The sequence below is a fragment of the Calypte anna genome, chromosome 4B (genome assembly GCF_003957555.1).
Source record: "Calypte anna isolate BGI_N300 chromosome 4B, bCalAnn1_v1.p, whole genome shotgun sequence".
Taxonomy (NCBI): domain Eukaryota; kingdom Metazoa; phylum Chordata; class Aves; order Apodiformes; family Trochilidae; genus Calypte; species Calypte anna.
This window is the reverse complement of record NC_044249.1, coordinates 17706685-17723739: the sequence shown is the minus strand read 5'-3', so window position 1 is coordinate 17723739 and position 17055 is coordinate 17706685. Positions and strand designations below refer to the sequence as shown.

Here is a 17055-nt window from a genome sequence, read left to right as displayed (position 1 = left end):
TTGTCATTGGGATATAGTTAGGAGCCTTACACTAAAATATTAGCTGAAGCCTTAATCACCTTCCTCTTCATTAAACCCTTCATTAAACTTTCTTCTTGGACTTCATATACCATATACCACTTTCCTTCTTTCCCACCACCAAAGCTGTTATTACAAGATATGTTGTTAGTGCAATATGTTTATTGATTTGGTCTGCAGAGCATTGCTTTTTGTCTCCACTTTGTATAAACTTTATGGATTTTTACATGCTCACAGCTGTATTTTCTTTCCTGTACTGTAAATGTAAGTGAGCTTCAAGGGAGATGTCATTCCCTTGCTAATGAAAACAAGAGATGAGAAGATAGAAAAAAGAAGACTTTAAAACAAAAATTGGTCACTACCTTTTAGACTAGCAAAGGGTCTGGTAAGACAAGTAGAAAGCCAAACCACAATATTTTGCTGTTACAATATTCTAGAAAGTTTTTCAAGAATGTCCCTTCACAAATTAACCAAGTGCTGAGTTGGCTCATCTGATAACTATCTCCAATTCTTTCTTACACTACTGCTTTGTCAAACAAATTATCTGAATTTTTAACCTCAGCATGATACTGCAGATACTCTGCTATTTCTACATAAACTAGGTAAATTAAGTCATAAAGTTATATACAGCTAAGCTGCAGTAAGTGAAATGGAAGTCGATGATTAGGGTAAAAACTGCTAGGGTCTGTGGACAGTCATGTTATAGTTTTTGAACAATTAAAATCCAAATGATTCTCCAACACAGAAACAGACTGAAGAATTTAGTGTAGGAATAACTTAAAATAAAATATATAGGCATGAATTCACTGTTTACCAAGAAACCTGCAATATGGTTTACTTTGCCATATTCATGAAGACTAAAATCTATATAAAGAGCACTGGGAAAGGTCAGATCTAAACTCTGTAGCCTAATGTTTAGGGTGCATCTGAAAGCATAAAATAAGTAAAATAATTCCGAATAGTTTGCTGGGTCTCTTTCTTCCATGGTAACTGCTGCAATCACTAATCAAAACATTAAGGGTAGGCTTCATTTTCGCTTAAAACTGAATATTTTAAAAGAAAACACAAGTATATTTAAGGAAACGGTAGGTGTTACACGTGCATAGGTTGAGTTCAAAACACCCTGACCAAAGTAAGCAATTAATTATTTAATTATTAATCATCTGATTATTAAATAATTATTTATTTCATTAATAAACTCTTACTATCCAAAATCTTGGGTTTTCTCACTTTTATGCTTCTGATAGGTGGTGGGAGAGAGTGAGTGAGCAGCTGTGTGGTGCTTAGGTGCTTGCTAGGGATAAACCTTGACAGTAGAGAACTCTGAAAAAATAGGAAACTCCTTTTAGAGTTCCATTTTACATGTAACAATCCTGAGCTGAGTTGAAATGTTGCCTTAGTCATTGAGCCCTTCTTCTAGGTTAAGCTTTACATCCACAGAGGAAAGTAAATGGATAAAAGATGGGATTTGAAAAATAAAATGTAAGGGGATGCCAGAGGCTGCAAAAAAGATGGACAAACCAGAGATCAAGTAAGACCCAGAGGAGAAGATGAGAGAAGCTTGAGAATCATATACAACCCATTTTCTCCTAGGTGGAGGGATTCTTTGGGTGTTAGGTGTTATATAATGTTCAATTTTCCAGTCTGCTTATTTTTTAACTTTGTAAGACCTACACAAGCTTCTTAGATATAAAGAAATCTCTGAGAGATTTGATTTGCCAGACTCCAATGGAGATGAGGATCAGTGTTTGTACAATAGCCCACCACAAAATATTGCTGTTGGTTTCTTCACTTGTCTTCCGAAATTTTTCTTCACGCTCCTGAAGAAAATAGGGAAAGGATTATTCATTTCTGGCATCTATATGTGACAGGCATGATAGTGAACAAACACTTCTTTTACATCTATAAAAATGAAAGCTTGTTCTTAGCTTGGTGGGGAATACCTTTAAAATCGTAACTAAGAAGTAGACAAAACATCCTGAAGCAGAAAGGCAAATGGAGCTTTTCCTCTTTTCCTTGTGCATGAAGTATGTGCTAAATGTGTTCCTTTAGCCCTTTTATGGACTAAAGACTTATGCCCTTCTATGTTTGCAGTCACTCCCATATTGCAGTCAGGAACCTTTTTGCAGACAAATTTCTCTTTTAGGTATCTAGCTGGTATATTTCAAACACAGTCTAACAGCCTCCAGCCATATAGAAAAGTGAAGACAATGGGTGTGCTCTTCTTTGAAGGAGGACTTGATTTCTAACTGCAGGGAGATACATAAATATACACCCAGTCATTTTCTTACCCACTCTACTAAAGCTTATGCACACAAACCAGCACAGAAACCACAGCTGGCAGCATCACCACCAACTGTACCTGCCATCTGCTCAGCTGCTGAGAGAGATTCTGACCAAGAAAACTAAATTTAGAAATTCCTGCTGTTATACGACACCTGTTGCTGTAAGCATGAGTTCACAGTGAGTAGTTTGTTTTTATGTTAGAGCTTAAAAATATTTTGTAAATTAATTTAGATGATAGATGTTAAACACATATAGATTTTTATGGGGTAGTTAAAAATTACACTGCAATTAAACAACAAAAATCATAATACTTTATAAATCAATAAGCCTAGGTAAAATATTTTAACATTTCCACTAAGGAACATACATACTCTTTCATAGTTTTGTTCTTTGGATATGTGATGAATTTGCTCAATTAGATGTTCTAGTCTGAGGTTAATTTCATTCACTTTGTCTTTGGCTTGAACAGCTGATTCATCAAAAAAATGTTCTCCAACTCTAATGTCCAAATGGATACGCTGCAGACAGAAAAAAATATTCTCATTACTGTGTTTTCTGTGTCTTAAAAAGTCCTTAGAAAAAACCCCAATCAGTTGATAATTTCTCTTTAAGCTCATTACAGGAAAATAGTTTTAATCATTTATAGAAATCCTTCCTAAAATTAGCATCAGGTGGCATATTTAAAGTGTTTCTTAATTTTATTTTTAAAATTAATTACACAAATTAAAAATGTTCACTACTGCTAGGGGATTCTTTTATGCTAGTATTGATTCAACCACTATGAAGATTTTTTTCTGTTCATTTTTGGAACTAGTTAAAAGCATGAGCATCAGTAGGACTATTTATTTCACATTCCATCTTAATATTGCAGAGCTGGCATTCCTCACTAGTACTGCAGGAAGCTTTTTATAGATGCACTTCCAGGTTTCCTCCACTCAAACTGTTAGGAATGTAAGACTGGAAGGAGATCAGCTGAGTCAATATTTGCAGTTTATCATAGGTAATAAAGCAGAACCATCCATAAAATGCTATTTTTCTTTCTCCACATATATTCCATCTGGTATGAAATAATTCTCAATATTCTATAAGCTATTGTATAATCTCTAGTAAAAAAGCCCCAAACCTGCCAAGCAATAGAACCATAGAAAGAGAAGAATGGAATTTGTAATACTGTGCAACTTCATTTCAGATGAATGAAAATTTTTACTAAAACTAATGGAACAAAGTTCATCTAGAAGCCAATTTGTACCTAAGAGAAAATAAGTTGTAACAGAACATTTACATTTACAGAAGTACTAGAGCTTGGTATTACCATGATAGACATTTGGTCTACAGAGATATCAAGCACAAATGAAGGGCATGCCTCCCTCTAGCACTCACAGAGTTAACTGAACTCACAACCTTGCAGCAGTTCTCCTTCAATATATGAAACTTTGTTTTGAAGCAGTTCAGATCACTGCCACTACATCTGGTTTTTACAGAAGACTTCTTCAAGATTTAAATTACCTAAAGAATATTTTTCCATTTTTTTATTTTTATTCCTGCAGTTTTAATTGAAAAGAATATTATTTTCTTTCTTCTGTATTGTTAGGCTAAACAAACCACCCTATTTAATACTCATTCATTGATGTTCTCCTTTGCACCTCGTCTTTTAAATAGGATGACCAGAACTGTACAAGGTGAATACATCATTTGAAATTATGTTAATACATGGCTGCCTACATCAGATAAAAAAATCTCCTCGTGTATCCTCAGAATCACACTCATGGTGTGTACTTTACTATGACCAACAGACACTTAGTTTGTGGTAAATAATATCAAGTGTTCTAATATATTCCTATTTTGAATATCTTTCAAAATTTAAGATGTTAAATTTTCTTCAGGAATTCAATCTAAGTTAATGAAGACATGGGATATCTTTATGACACATGTTTGAATAAGCTACATATTTATCTTTCTGAGACAAATGGTTGTTCTGATTGATATGAGTCTTCCACATTCAAAACTCTATACAAACATTAATCACTCTATAGTTAATAGTCTTGCCTCTTTAATCTTGACTTACTAAATATCAGAGTATTTTTATCTCTTCATCTTCATAATTGTCGGTTTGTCTTCCTTAATCACTAGGAAATGTTGAATATCTGTTGGAAGTTAGACCAACTCCTAATGCAGTTTGTAATCTTCACAGTTTGTAAACAACTGATAATAATAAAACAAAGAAGATTTAAGAAATACACCTACCAGTTTACTTCCTGCAAATGCAATAAATCTTGTGGAGTTAGACTGTAAACAGATAATATGCTCCCCAGATATTTCAGATGTAAAAGAAAATGTTCCTTGGGACCCATACAGTTTTGACATGAGTACCTGTAATTTACATATTACATATGTTGGGTATGTATATTATAAATATCAATAAAGCAATCAAAAAACAGTACTGTGAATGAGTTTATCTGAATTTCAGAGTAGATTTAGAGAAAAATAAAACATTTTAGTTTTCAGGAACCACTGAAATGCTTCACATTTCTGTAATGTACGAAAGTCAATGCTGTCTAAAGCATTTAAAGCTTGAAAACTAAGATCTTGTCTTGGCACAGAAGCAAACTGTCTGATGCTGAAAAAGCAACTTGACTTTTGCAGCTTACCACTGCCCTTTCTTTCTGTTACTCAAGTATATTTTGTACCATTTTACATCTTAAGGGAATTTTCCTTTTTCAAATATCTAACCTATTTTCTCAGTTGTCACTGTTCTTAATAACACATTTTTCCCCAGTCCAGCAGTAATGCAAGAACACATTATTATCAAACATTCTCATTCCTATTTATTTTGACAGAAATCACAAGGTGCTTACACTTTTCAGCATCAAAATACTGAACAAGCTGGCAGACTGGAGATTTATTTTTCCTTCAATATATATTTTTTTTAGATAGTGCTGCCTGTCAGTGCCAAAAGTCAGCTCATAAATCCTATAGGAATACTTGTAAAGCACACTTACCTCAGCATGAGGATTCGAGACAGTCACAAACATCCCCAAACCAGGAGCAGATTCAAGAAAGCCATGGGTATGCACGTCCCAGCGTTGTACCTTGTATTTCCCTAAATAAAACAGATGAAAATCCATTCATTAAAAGCTTAATATCAAATATCTTTATGTCTTTTTCCAGCAAAAATATAGAGATAAATTATTGAGAGTAAAACAATATATGTATTTCATTTTAATGATGCTTATGATTAAAATTACTCGGGGGGCACTTTATAATAGTGTGAAATGCAATACATTTTTACTACACTTGAAAATGTTCTAGAATACTACAGAATACTAATGGCTGATTAACAAGTAATGCTTTCTGATTACTCCTAATGCTCTGGCAAGATTAGCATACATGCTGAGAGCTCTGAAAGCATGTGGGCTGTATTCAAATTATATTTTTAGGATTGCTTTAGACATTTCTGATATTATTTAGAAAAATTATATGGTGTTTTTTTTACTGTCCTTTTTCAATTTGTCTTGTAGACAAATTTAGTGTCCTTGTGATAGCCCAGGTGAAATGGAACTATGGTGTATTTTGAATTGCTTCTTTTAGGATCAGTGTTAACCAAAAAAGTAACTTTCCCATTCAGAAGAGGAAAACCATGTCACAGAAATACTGGTGTGAATGAGTAAATCAGTCAGGATGTATAGAAGCAAACATTAAAGGAGAAATTGCACTGCTGTACAGTTAAAAGAGAGTCCTTTCCTCTGTCTAGTACCTAAGCAGTCTGGAAAACCAGTTATTTTTGTGATGCATATTCACAATGTGTGAGGACATTATGACTATCTCCCACTGCAGGGAGTTATTTTGAGGCTGCCCTCTGTCTTATCACCAGGGTTTTACCATATTTATAAATCACAGTTTTTCCTGTTACATTAGAAGCTGGTTTTATCATTGCATAGGTTAGATGATTGTGCAGCATCCACAGGTACCTACCAATTACCAACGTGTCACTGGGAACGTCTTCAATTATACATTTCTCTTCTCTTTCTCCAATGTGAAAATATAAAGCAAGTGAAAAAGAAATCCAGAAGTTCATAAGAAATCCTGTTAATTGGCTTTTCATGATTTTTATGTATCCCAGTTGTCCTGCTTTCAAAGGCAACCATTTACAAACCCATGTAGTCCTGGGGTTGTTCCTCGTTCACTCCTTATCAGGGTATTTCTGAGGGAGAAAAAAAAAACTGTGAGAAAAGGCAGCTGGTGGTTACACATTTATAAATAGCTATGTTATGTTCTTCAGAATGAGATAACATGAAAAAGATAACGTGTAAAATCTTTCTTCTTTCCCCACAGCTAGATTAATTTTTTCTTTTATACACACAGCAGAAAATGAAACTGGAAAGCACCTCTCAGGTACTTGAGATCAGTTCCCTAGATGACTGTAAGCAAATATAATGGCTATCTATTTCAATAAACTGCTCCATTTTCAACTTAAATGAACTTGTTAACTTACATTTCACATTTATTCTGGGTGATTTTTCCAGAGCTTAGCTTCTCTTTTACAAAGAAATCTTGCAGTTTCCAAACTAAATCATTGGACATATGTGTACACTTGTACAAAAACCATAGGGACTACATCAAAGGGCTGAAAGAAATATGAAGAAAGCCAAAAGAACTTGTAAAAGAAGAGATTCTGAAAAACTAATGGATCTGATACAGCAGGAAAAAAAAATAGAATGAACAATTTCTAAATATGATTTTTTACATAAGAATTTCTTTCTGTTGGATACTACCTAATAAATTATCTAAAGAGCTACAGTTATTGCATAGGTCATATAATGACTGAGGTTTTTATTATTAGCCTTAGATAGACCAAACAAACTATAAGCCTGATGATGAGCTCAGTTACCACTCAAGTGTTCCTCATGCTGATCACTGCATCCTCCAGCAGGGAGGAGCCACCTTTGAGCTCATTTTCCCCTTCAGAACATTGTGATGCTCCTGTTCTGAGTCTGTGGTTTGATTGCTGACTCCCTCTGCCCCTGCTGTGTTCCTCAGCAGTATTTGCAGATGAAATTGTTCACTCGTGTCCTTGAATGTGCCTCAGATGAACCTCTCAGTTCAGAGTTGTCTTCTTGGCTTCAGGGTGTGGGATATAAGGATATAAGACATAGGCACGTGCCATACATGGGGTACTCAGTGCCATACACACAGAAACTGCCAACTCACTACTGAAATTTCACCTACATTTATTTTGATTGGAAAGGTGATAGTTGGATTATATTTTATATTTTATATCCTTATTTATCTATAAAAGCACCCCATTTTTTTCCTAGTCATTAACCAAGCTGCTGCATTGGATGTCTGCAGAGAAACAGCCCATAGAAAAGCATAAATGTATACATGGCTTCAGCTGGCATTCCCAACTACTAGGAGATAAGAGGAAGAGTTTTCATGTGTTCACAGTGAAAGCTCCTTAAACTCCTTCAGGTACTGGACAAACTCTTCTCAGTAAGGAGGTACCATATTCCACTATAGGAATTTAATTTGGTGTTTGTGGCTTTTGTAGGACCACTGTTGAAGTCTACAGTGACTTTTTTTTTTTTTTTTTTTGCTGCTACACCTACCTTTAACCATGTCTTCCGTTCTTCAGGAATAGCTCCAAAAGTATCAAAGCTGATCCTTCCTACAAAACATTCTTGCTAAGAAAATTTTCTTTACAACTCCAAGTTTCATCATAAAGTAATTTCTGAAATTAGTTGTCACAGTTTAACATTGGGTTCAAACCTGGACAGGTCCTGGCCCAAAGCAGGACGTTAGTTTACCCAGAAATTATTTTACCTCATTGCTTCCCTAGATCTCCTGTGTTCAGGTTCACAGCATCTTGGCTGCCAACCAAGGAGGGAAAAGGAGGCTTCTCTGTGTTTCTTTGCTGTTCCGAAGTTTTTAAGACAAATCCAAAACTGTGCTGAAAGTAGAAGCTACAAAGGCTTCCATATCCACACAGGGGCCACTACACAGTTTAATAAAGATACATTATGAGAAGTGTGCCTCAACATCAGAATGTGCTTTACTAGAATTCACTGTATCCATGGTCTTGCCAAAAATTCTCTCCATCCCTGGTATTTGCAAATGGATACCTGGAACAGTATTTATGGCCAAACATTATACTGCCACAAGGGCACCCTTAAAGGTCACCATATTTACCCAGGTCTCGTGGAGTCACTGCTTACAAAAAACCCAACATATCCAAGACAAAATTGACTGTAGAGGAAACTTCTGCTTGAAGGAACCTACAGTGAATACTCATGTATGTAAAAACACTCTAAAATAGAAAAATTAATTATCAGTAATGTGAGTTTCCTGAAATGTGTTGGCCTTTTACATATTCCCTCCAATTTCTACTGCACCTCATCTTCTCATCCCTTCTCCTTCAGTATCCTTTGGGAAAATTCTGGCTTGAATAAACACTGAGGCTGCTCCAATACCGTATTATATCTTGTAGGACTGAAATCCTATATTCAGCTCATGTATCCTGTTACAGATGCAGAGAATCTTCTACTGAACCCGGCCCTTTAGTTGCTCTGAACATGTGAAGAACAAAACTCCAGTGTTTATAGAGCTTCCAGGAAGGTTCCTCCAAGTATATGCTGTGGCTTGTGGACTTATTTTACCTAGGTCATAATTTTTATTTGCATCTGATTTCTTCCCATTATTAAGTCTTTATTGACTTGAATCTACCAGCAGTTGATCACTCAATCTGAAATTAGTTCCTATTCTCAGAGAATAATTAAATATGTATTTCAATATATGTTTAGTTTTCTAAGGTGGTGATAACTGTGCAACTACACAGTAAATATTTTTAAAAAGAAAAAAAATAGCAGGAATGAAAAATAACCTAAAAAGAATTGAAAAGAAATTAAAAGGCAGAGAAACTAAATGCAAAATAGAGAACTGACAGTGTAATGACAGTTTCCAATATGGAAAAGAAATGGGGGAATCTGGAAAAAATAGGTATAATTTTAAAAGTGAAATGATTTTGAAAGACAGGTAACACTGGGAAGCTGAAGAATGCAAGATGTAGAAAATCCCATAGTTAGCTCCACCAACTGTGTCCTTATCAGTATTTGCAGGACTAGTTTAGTCTAATCTGACAAAGCTTCAAATTCTGGGGGGGCTTTTTCAAGATTTATCTCCTGGAAAAAAACACAGAGAACCCTTTAAATGTTGCAGCCCTATAAAGAATACAAGATGCTCCTTTAAGCAAATAATTAATAATAAATTTCCAGATATTGGGCATATTTTTAAAGAACCTACTCAAGACAACCCCCCTCCTGTTCAATATTTGTGCTGCATGTCTGTAAAACTGCAGTGAGCTGCAAAGGTTTTGTCTGACTGTGAATTTATTCTATTGAACAGTGTTATTCCAAAATTCTTCTAGTTTGTAGCCACAACTCTTTGTAAGACAAACGTTACATTAGTTTTGGAACAATAATTGAGTATTAAAGCTTGCAGTCAGAAGCAGTTTCTGACATACTGTGTTTTATCTGTGTATAACTCAGTATATTATAAAAACATTGTTAAAAAGATTAGGATGAAACAAATAGCAAACATTTAAAGAAACATGGACACAGGTACTGCATGTATCAAGACAACGTTTTTTATGTCATTTTATGTTTTTATGTTATTTTTATATGTTATAATTTATGTTATTGAGGACAGAGTTAACTCATGAAGAACACACCCCAGCAATCAATCAGTTTTTAACTCTCATGACAGATACTCTTCTCACTTTTGAGGAAAAAAAAAACCAAAAAACCAAAATAAAACAAAAAAGATATGTACATGTATTCATACATCTCACTACAAGTTTACTCAGTTGTGCTATTGTCTTAAATCACACTGCAAACATCTGGTCACTCTGACTTATGGAAGTAGTTTTTCAAGAAATGCATATTAAGCACGTTTAGAAAGACAACAAAAATGCCAATAAATTATAAAACATAATTTAGAGAAAAAATCATTTCAGGTATAAATAGCTGTAGATCAACAAATTACAGTATTGAAGAGTTATTACTTTAAGATTTTGTGACTGGAAGGTTTTTACGTGCCTTTCAAAATATCTTCTTTTCTGCCACTAGAGGGTACTCTGAGAACTTCGAGTATATTTAGAGCAAGGATTTCTTTGGGGGTTTTTGGTCTGTATTGTTGTCAACCTAAACCTAAGGAATTTAACCCCCAAAAACCTGGTATTAAAATACAACTTTCAAAACCAGTCTAATATACCTTTTCAGCAAAACAGTGCAGCATACCCAAATTATAAAACTACTTCTCTACTTTTAAATTATCTAAATTATTATCTTTTTCTTTATTTCAGACACAATTCTCTGGTTCACATCCTGTTTCTTCATCCAGATTTGGACAAGGCATCCCGTTATTGGCAGGGTGAAGAAGCACAAAACGAGTTCTGATCTTGGTCCCTGTTTTTCTGCAAAGACCTCTACAGAGACCCCAGGAAGACCATTGTGAAACCTCACAGTCCAGTGGTGTTTCTGCAATATACACCAAAAGAAAGGGTAATTTTACATTATTTTGTTTTAAGGCAAATACACAGTTGGCAAAGCATTAAGGAGATAGGCAGATGTTGTTCCAATAAAGTTCCATTTAACTTTTCTTCCAATTTGCTTCAGGAATAAAGCTGAATTTTTTAAAGCATTAGATCTTCTTGCTATTGTTTGGTTCCTTTTGCCAATAAAGATACTCTGTCATTAGAGGCTTTTTAATTCTAAAAGAGTTGTCAATTTATTTTTAATTTGCTGTAAGAAGTCAGAAATTCTAAACTATTTTTCACAATGCATATTTCCATGGACAACATCTCTGATCTCAGGTGATTAAGTCTCTTCTTTTGACTCTATAATATGTTCTTAAACAGACTGACCTACTGGATAGTATACAATAATTTGGGGATATATGATTAAAAATTGTTTTGGAAATACCATATTTTAAGAGCATTGTTTTAAATTTATGTCCAAAACAGGGCCAAATACTTGCTGCACTCACCTTGAATATGTCCTGTTTACTAATAGGAATACATGAAAACACTAAGTTGTCAGAGAACTACCTGTATTAAAGTATAAATCATGCATTAATAGCTGTCTAGGAAATGAACTTTATTTTAGTGATTGAGTGGTGACTCCAGCACAGAGTTGGAGCTATGCAATCTTCAGATATTATGAAGAAGGTCTTGGAACATGGCAGCTCTTCTAGGAATACATTGGAGACAGCCTACTGCCATCTCTCAAATAGTATTTAGGATGTCAGTCTTCTTATTCTTAACCCTTTCTCTTTGTAAAAATCCACTAGAAAATGTAAAGAGAAAATCTCAGTGGACACTGTGCAACCACTATCTCTCCTATAAGCAAATATTGTGTTGAATATGTATTTGGTAATTTGGAGATTTCAAAATTACCCTGAAGATTGGCTTGAGTCAGTAGTTTGCACATCTTCCTACCTAAAAAAGGTTGTTATTTATTTTTAAGAAGGAAAAAAAAAAGAAAGAGAGAGATAGAACATGATTTTTATTGTTGGGTCTACCACAAATATGTCCAAACCAATAGAATAGTATGAATTCTTTTTGCACATACCTATCAAACCCTCTGACCCAGAAAGAGTCAACAATTATTCCACTTTTCCCCCACTGTCATGCAAATAGTTAAGAATTAATATTTACTTCAAAGCTGCAAAGTATTTGGGAGCTCTAATTCTGATCAGGTGTTGTTTATTTCTCATAAAATTCTCTGATCCAGGCTTGACTAGTGCTTGCTGTGGATATAAACTGAACCTTGGAGCCAGAGCTCAAATATGCAATCCCTTCCTTATTCTGTCAGGAATTCTCTTTTATGTCAAGTGGCTTGTTTTATTTTCCATATGTGAGTCTGGAAATTATTCCTATGCAAATAGGAGAATATTCTGCCTAATCATCTATTTCATCCACATCACCTGCCAGATTTCCATATATTTTCTGAGTAAATGGAAAGAACACAACTGAGCATGTCAAAATAGTGATCACTTACCTGAGACAGTGTCTATTATTTCGTTGGTTTTAGCTGGAGGATTAATAAAAGGTGCAGAAAGCCCCAGCTGATAGTGTTTCTTCAATTTCATTATTGTTACTTGAGCAATAGGTGGCAAATTCTTGAGTTTGGGATAATAAAACGAGTTTGCTGGGTGACTTGGAGAGGAACAAGTGATCTGTGAAATCAAAAGGGGAACCTTAAAGGAACTGCATCATATTAGTAAAAAGACAACTGTAAAATCATGGCTACAAATAATGCCACTACTTTTTGGCACAAAAAATGCACATTACCAGTTTCTATGAACTATTGCTTGTAATTCCAGAATCTTCATACTTCTGCACCTACCTCTGTAACTGTGTCCTGTGGAATAGTGGCAAAGTTTGGGGAGGAAAATGTGAAACCACTGTCAGTTCCAGCATCATATGGATATAGATCTACTGATACCTCTTCCAGCCAATGTTCTCCTTCACAGAGGTTCAGACTGTCAATGCCCACAAACCAGTCAGGGCTTGGAACAATTCGTACAACAAATGAAACCTGATGAAAAAAATAACCCAATAAGATTGCATCACTTATTTTGAAATGCTCCAGTCCTGCTGGTAGTAATTTTAATTTACCATTTTTGTAAGAAATATTATTATATTCTTCTACTTTACAGAACCTGAACAGTGTTCCCTGCACTGTAATGTGCTTTTAAGTAACACTTCTCATTATATTGTTCCTACATGTGAGAACTCAAATATTAATTTTGTGTGCTAGTGATATAAAATACACTTTTAAAATTAATGTGTACATTTACTTACTAAGGGATGTCTTGGATGCACTTCTAATTCAGTGGAGGTTTGTCCTGTACCACTGGAAATGGCAGGAGCAGAGAAGATTCCATGCACACTCTGAATTTTCTCTCCAGCTTCTTCTATTTCTTTCATTAATCCCCATGCTTCACCCTTTTCAGCAAAATCACGTACACCATTGCTGGCATATTCATTTTTTTTCCACATGCTGTAGTCAGAACTATGAGTAACACCTATTTGAGTGAATACATGGCATGACATAAAAGTCTGGTTTAGATTGTCCCTGTTTCTTCAATTTCTCTGGTTTATTACTGACGTTTAAAAATGGTGAATAAAAATGAGTGAACACTAAAACATTTGGCTTATCACTGTTTACTTCAGCTCCATCCAATTGAATACAGAAATCAATTGAAAACAGTTGCACATTTTTTGGAAGTATTCTGGATACTTCAATTTCTGCACTTAATCCTTAACAACTTGGACCCTTTTTGTCCTTTCTTAATCAGTTATTTTAAAATTTACTATTAAGAAGAAAAAAGACCACAGCAAACTAGAGATTCATCTGCTCTTAAACTCTGCATCCTTCACTTACCTAACACTGAGGACTTAATAACTTGGACCCTTTTTGTCCTTCTTAATCAGTCATTTTAAAATTTACTATTAAGAAGAAAAAAACCCCACAGCAATCTAGAGATTCATCTGCTCTTAAAACTGTGCATCCTTCACTTACCTAACATTGAGGACCACTGTGCTGGGGGCCTGTAGAGTGGATACTGCTTAGGGAAAGCAGTCTGACTCCATTTCCCTGTGAAGATTATACTGTACTTAGCAAGTTCCTCTGCTGTGCAAATAGAATCATCACCCACAGGCAAGCTGCTGGCATAACCTAATATTGTTGCAAGTAATGTCCAGATAACTTTACAGGAGTAGTAGACAAACATCAGGTTTTCCATTTCCTTCCACCAAAAAGAAAAAAAAAAATTAGCCACATTAGTCACTCTAAACTCAAAATTGAATAACAGTTACCTAATAAAAGTTATACCATAAGTTATAACAAGAAAGAAAACTTGCATCTGAAACACTAAAAATCCTTATGCTTCCAAAAACATTATTATAATGCTTTCAGGTTTGATATTTCCTTGCTATATACTCCAAATCTGTAACTCCAAATCTCCTTGGAACAAGTGTTTCTACTGAAAATAAAAATATCTTAACCCCGTTCATATTACTACCTCTGAGAAAAATCTGTTTCTGATTTTCTTTTGAAATCTTATTAGAGTCACATCTTGAATTAATTAGAGCAGCAACTGCTATGTGGAAAACATTAGTGGTATAATTCTTCTTCTAAAGATTAGATTGCAGGTTATTTTGCCAAAAGAAATAATTTATTTTAAATTTGTGTTCTACAAAGGCATTTTTATAGCATAACGTTTAAAATCAAATACATTTCACATTTATATAAATTACTTTGCTGTCATAATTTGTGCATTAAAAAATATATCATAATTGCCTCAGATTGTATAAACAACACAGTTGTTAAAACAGCATTTTTTAAAAGTTCCTGTCAGAGGTGTTCAAATTTTGGTTTTAAATTTAAATTTAATTTTTAATGTGTTAATTACATCAGACTATTGTACTCCAGCTTGAAATAACAGCCTTAGAAACATTTTGAAATGCTGTTGCCCTTCCAGAAAGCTACACAGATAGAACTAAAGTGCTAATAATCTATTAATTTGCAAAAAAAAAGCTGTGAATACTCACTAAATGTTTCCTCTGAAGCTCTGGCAGGGGGAGAGCACCTGCTTTTGCTGGCAGCTGAGTTGGTCTGCAAGAGAAGACAGTAGGAGCCTTGCTATTTATGCCTGAAGAGAGTCCCTTTGGTCCAACAATTATTGTAATCTTTCGACTTTCCAGGTTTGCAAAAAGCATGCCATCTTCTCCTTTGCAATCTTTTTGGATGGTCTATCAGAGGTTTCCTGTCTGTCAAGTGGTTCAGGTTCCTGTCAGAAGACTGTGATGCCAAAGAGACGAAATGCTTTTAAGAAAAAAAACAAAAAAATCCCTTGGATCCTCAGTAACAGGCGAGTTTTCTGGTGCCTTTACAGTTCTCTGCTCTTATTAATGCCTCCAAGCTATACAAATGAACAGATTCCAACCCTGAAATAGTTCTAGTTAAATGAGAAGCATGTTTTCTTGTGAGTTTTATTGTCTAACAGATGCTCCTTCCAAACATTTACAGAGAGCTTGCTCACTCTCACACACCATATGTAAGTGTTCAAATAAAAGGGGTGAGGCAGCTAAAAAAGTCAAGAGGGAAAAAAAAATTACATTTCATAATTGCACATACTCAGAATGTGTCTCCTGCAAATATGAATTAATTTAAAGCAGTACAGTGTATATTTTTGTATTCTACAGTACAGTATGCTGGATGATGAAAGGGCTCTGTAACATTGTGGTTTCTTTGGAAAGTGTGGTTTTGGGAAGCTCTGAGTTTTATTCTCAGCTGTCTTCAGAGTAAAAATCCCAAATAAAACTCTTATTGTTACAGTTAAGTCATAAATCCTCTGTAGGACAGTACATCTACTTATATCACTAAAATTATTTAAACAGTCTATGAAAAATAATATATAATACAGCAATCCAATTGAGAAGAAATGTTTAATAGTGATTCTAAATTATTTTCTTATTTTCAAGTAAGGTAAAACAGGGGCTTTGTGTCTTACCTCTAAGGTTAACAAATGCTCTTGTGGCAAATCAGCAAAGGAAGTTAAGTTCAAAAGTTTACAGTGAACCATGAAGAAAATCTTTCACAGGGTCTTCTTTTGAAACTGTAGGAATGTCACTTAAGTACTTCCACACATCTCCAGTATGCTATAGCACATGGGGAAAAAAACCAACCAACCAAACAAACAAACAAAATAGTTATTTTTCAGATGAAACTCCCAGGCCATCACAGGGATAGAGCTTAAGTAAGATACCACTTAAGTAAGATACTGTCCACCAGGAGGGGGTTACCAAACAACCAGTTTGAGATCTGTGGCACTTGAACTGGAAATTTACCTTCCCTTCTGTCCCCACATTGATGGTAAACAAGAAAAGCCAAGGGGTGAATAAACTGGGGATGTCTGAATGAAATTTCCATTTATTATTCCCCTGGTAAAATGGAATTACAAGTTTCAACATATATATTCAGCACTCATAACCACAACTCCTGAATGTCTGGATAGATTATGGGAATTCTGCATTAGCTTAAGCCCCTTGGATATGGACACACCCTTTATTTCCAAGGTCCCTTCCTCCATCCTATCTTTTCCATCAATTATTTCTGTTCCAGGCGTCAGACTCCACTAAGAAAGAAGAGCAAAGAGACTTCATGGATACTTTCATATCAGTTCTTTCACTGTTTGTTGAATGATGATATTTGAATTGCATCCACATCAGTCCCTCCTAAGCACAGAATTCCAGATCCACAGGCTCCTTAGGGACTGAGTCTACTTTCATCAGAAGTGGGCAAGCCTTCCAGCCCATGCAGCCCTCTAGAATAAGTACACAAAAGTCCCACAAGCTTTGAAGTACATTGCTCAGAGCACTCCTAAGATTACTTAAGGCTTACTTATTTACTACTAAGAAGCTTTAAACTTCAGGAGGTTTGGTTTATCATCACAATTACTGACCCAGCAAACTTCATATGCTGAAACATTTTATGACACTTCCAGTACAACAGTTAAGATGAGAACAAAGCAATTAACTGTGTATCCAGCACAGAATTATTTAACATATTAGACTGGCCTGGAAAAATTACTGCCAAAAGGAATGACACCAGACATATTCTGGTTCCATGACTACATCTTACGAATGTATCCAGGAACAGGACAATACAGACAGGCTGCATAATTTGGCAC

General features: G+C 34.9%; 2 protein-coding genes across 2 annotated transcripts; both read right to left on the bottom strand.

The window, feature by feature from the left end:
• Positions 1 to 1668: 1668 nt before the first annotated feature.
• On the bottom strand, positions 1669 to 6429 carry LOC103535757 (transmembrane emp24 domain-containing protein 11). The gene is made up of 5 exons (XM_008501857.2): positions 6277 to 6429; positions 5304 to 5404; positions 4549 to 4674; positions 2676 to 2822; positions 1669 to 1838 (listed from the first exon to the last, which is right to left on the bottom strand). Exons 1-5 carry the CDS (start codon positions 6404 to 6406, stop codon positions 1689 to 1691), a joined length of 654 nt encoding a protein of 217 aa, XP_008500079.1. The 5' UTR covers positions 6407 to 6429; the 3' UTR covers positions 1669 to 1688.
• Positions 6430 to 9952: 3523 nt separating this feature from the next.
• SPON2 (spondin 2) lies at positions 9953 to 15082 on the bottom strand. Its single transcript, XM_008501856.2, has 6 exons — positions 14915 to 15082; positions 13884 to 14109; positions 13163 to 13386; positions 12705 to 12896; positions 12357 to 12534; positions 9953 to 10835 (listed from the first exon to the last, which is right to left on the bottom strand). Exons 1-6 carry the CDS (start codon positions 15080 to 15082, stop codon positions 10657 to 10659), a joined length of 1167 nt encoding a protein of 388 aa, XP_008500078.2. The 3' UTR covers positions 9953 to 10656.
• Positions 15083 to 17055: the final 1973 nt, after the last annotated feature.

Coding starts and splice junctions, on each gene's coding strand:
- LOC103535757 (XM_008501857.2), bottom strand. CDS start 6,406: ATGAAAAGCCAATTAACAGGATTTCTTATGAACTTCTGGATTTCTTTT. Junction 4,675..5,303: donor TCTCGAATCCTCATGCTGAG/GTAAGTGTGCTT, acceptor TGTAAATTACAG/GTACTCATGTCAAAACTGTA. Junction 2,823..4,548: donor CATTTGCAGGAAGTAAACTG/GTAGGTGTATTT, acceptor TTCTGTCTGCAG/CGTATCCATTTGGACATTAG.
- SPON2 (XM_008501856.2), bottom strand. CDS start 15,082: ATGCTTTTTGCAAACCTGGAAAGTCGAAAGATTACAATAATTGTTGGA. Junction 12,897..13,162: donor TGCATCCAAGACATCCCTTA/GTAAGTAAATGT, acceptor TTTTTTCATCAG/GTTTCATTTGTTGTACGAAT. Junction 12,535..12,704: donor CACAGGACACAGTTACAGAG/GTAGGTGCAGAA, acceptor TTGATTTCACAG/ATCACTTGTTCCTCTCCAAG.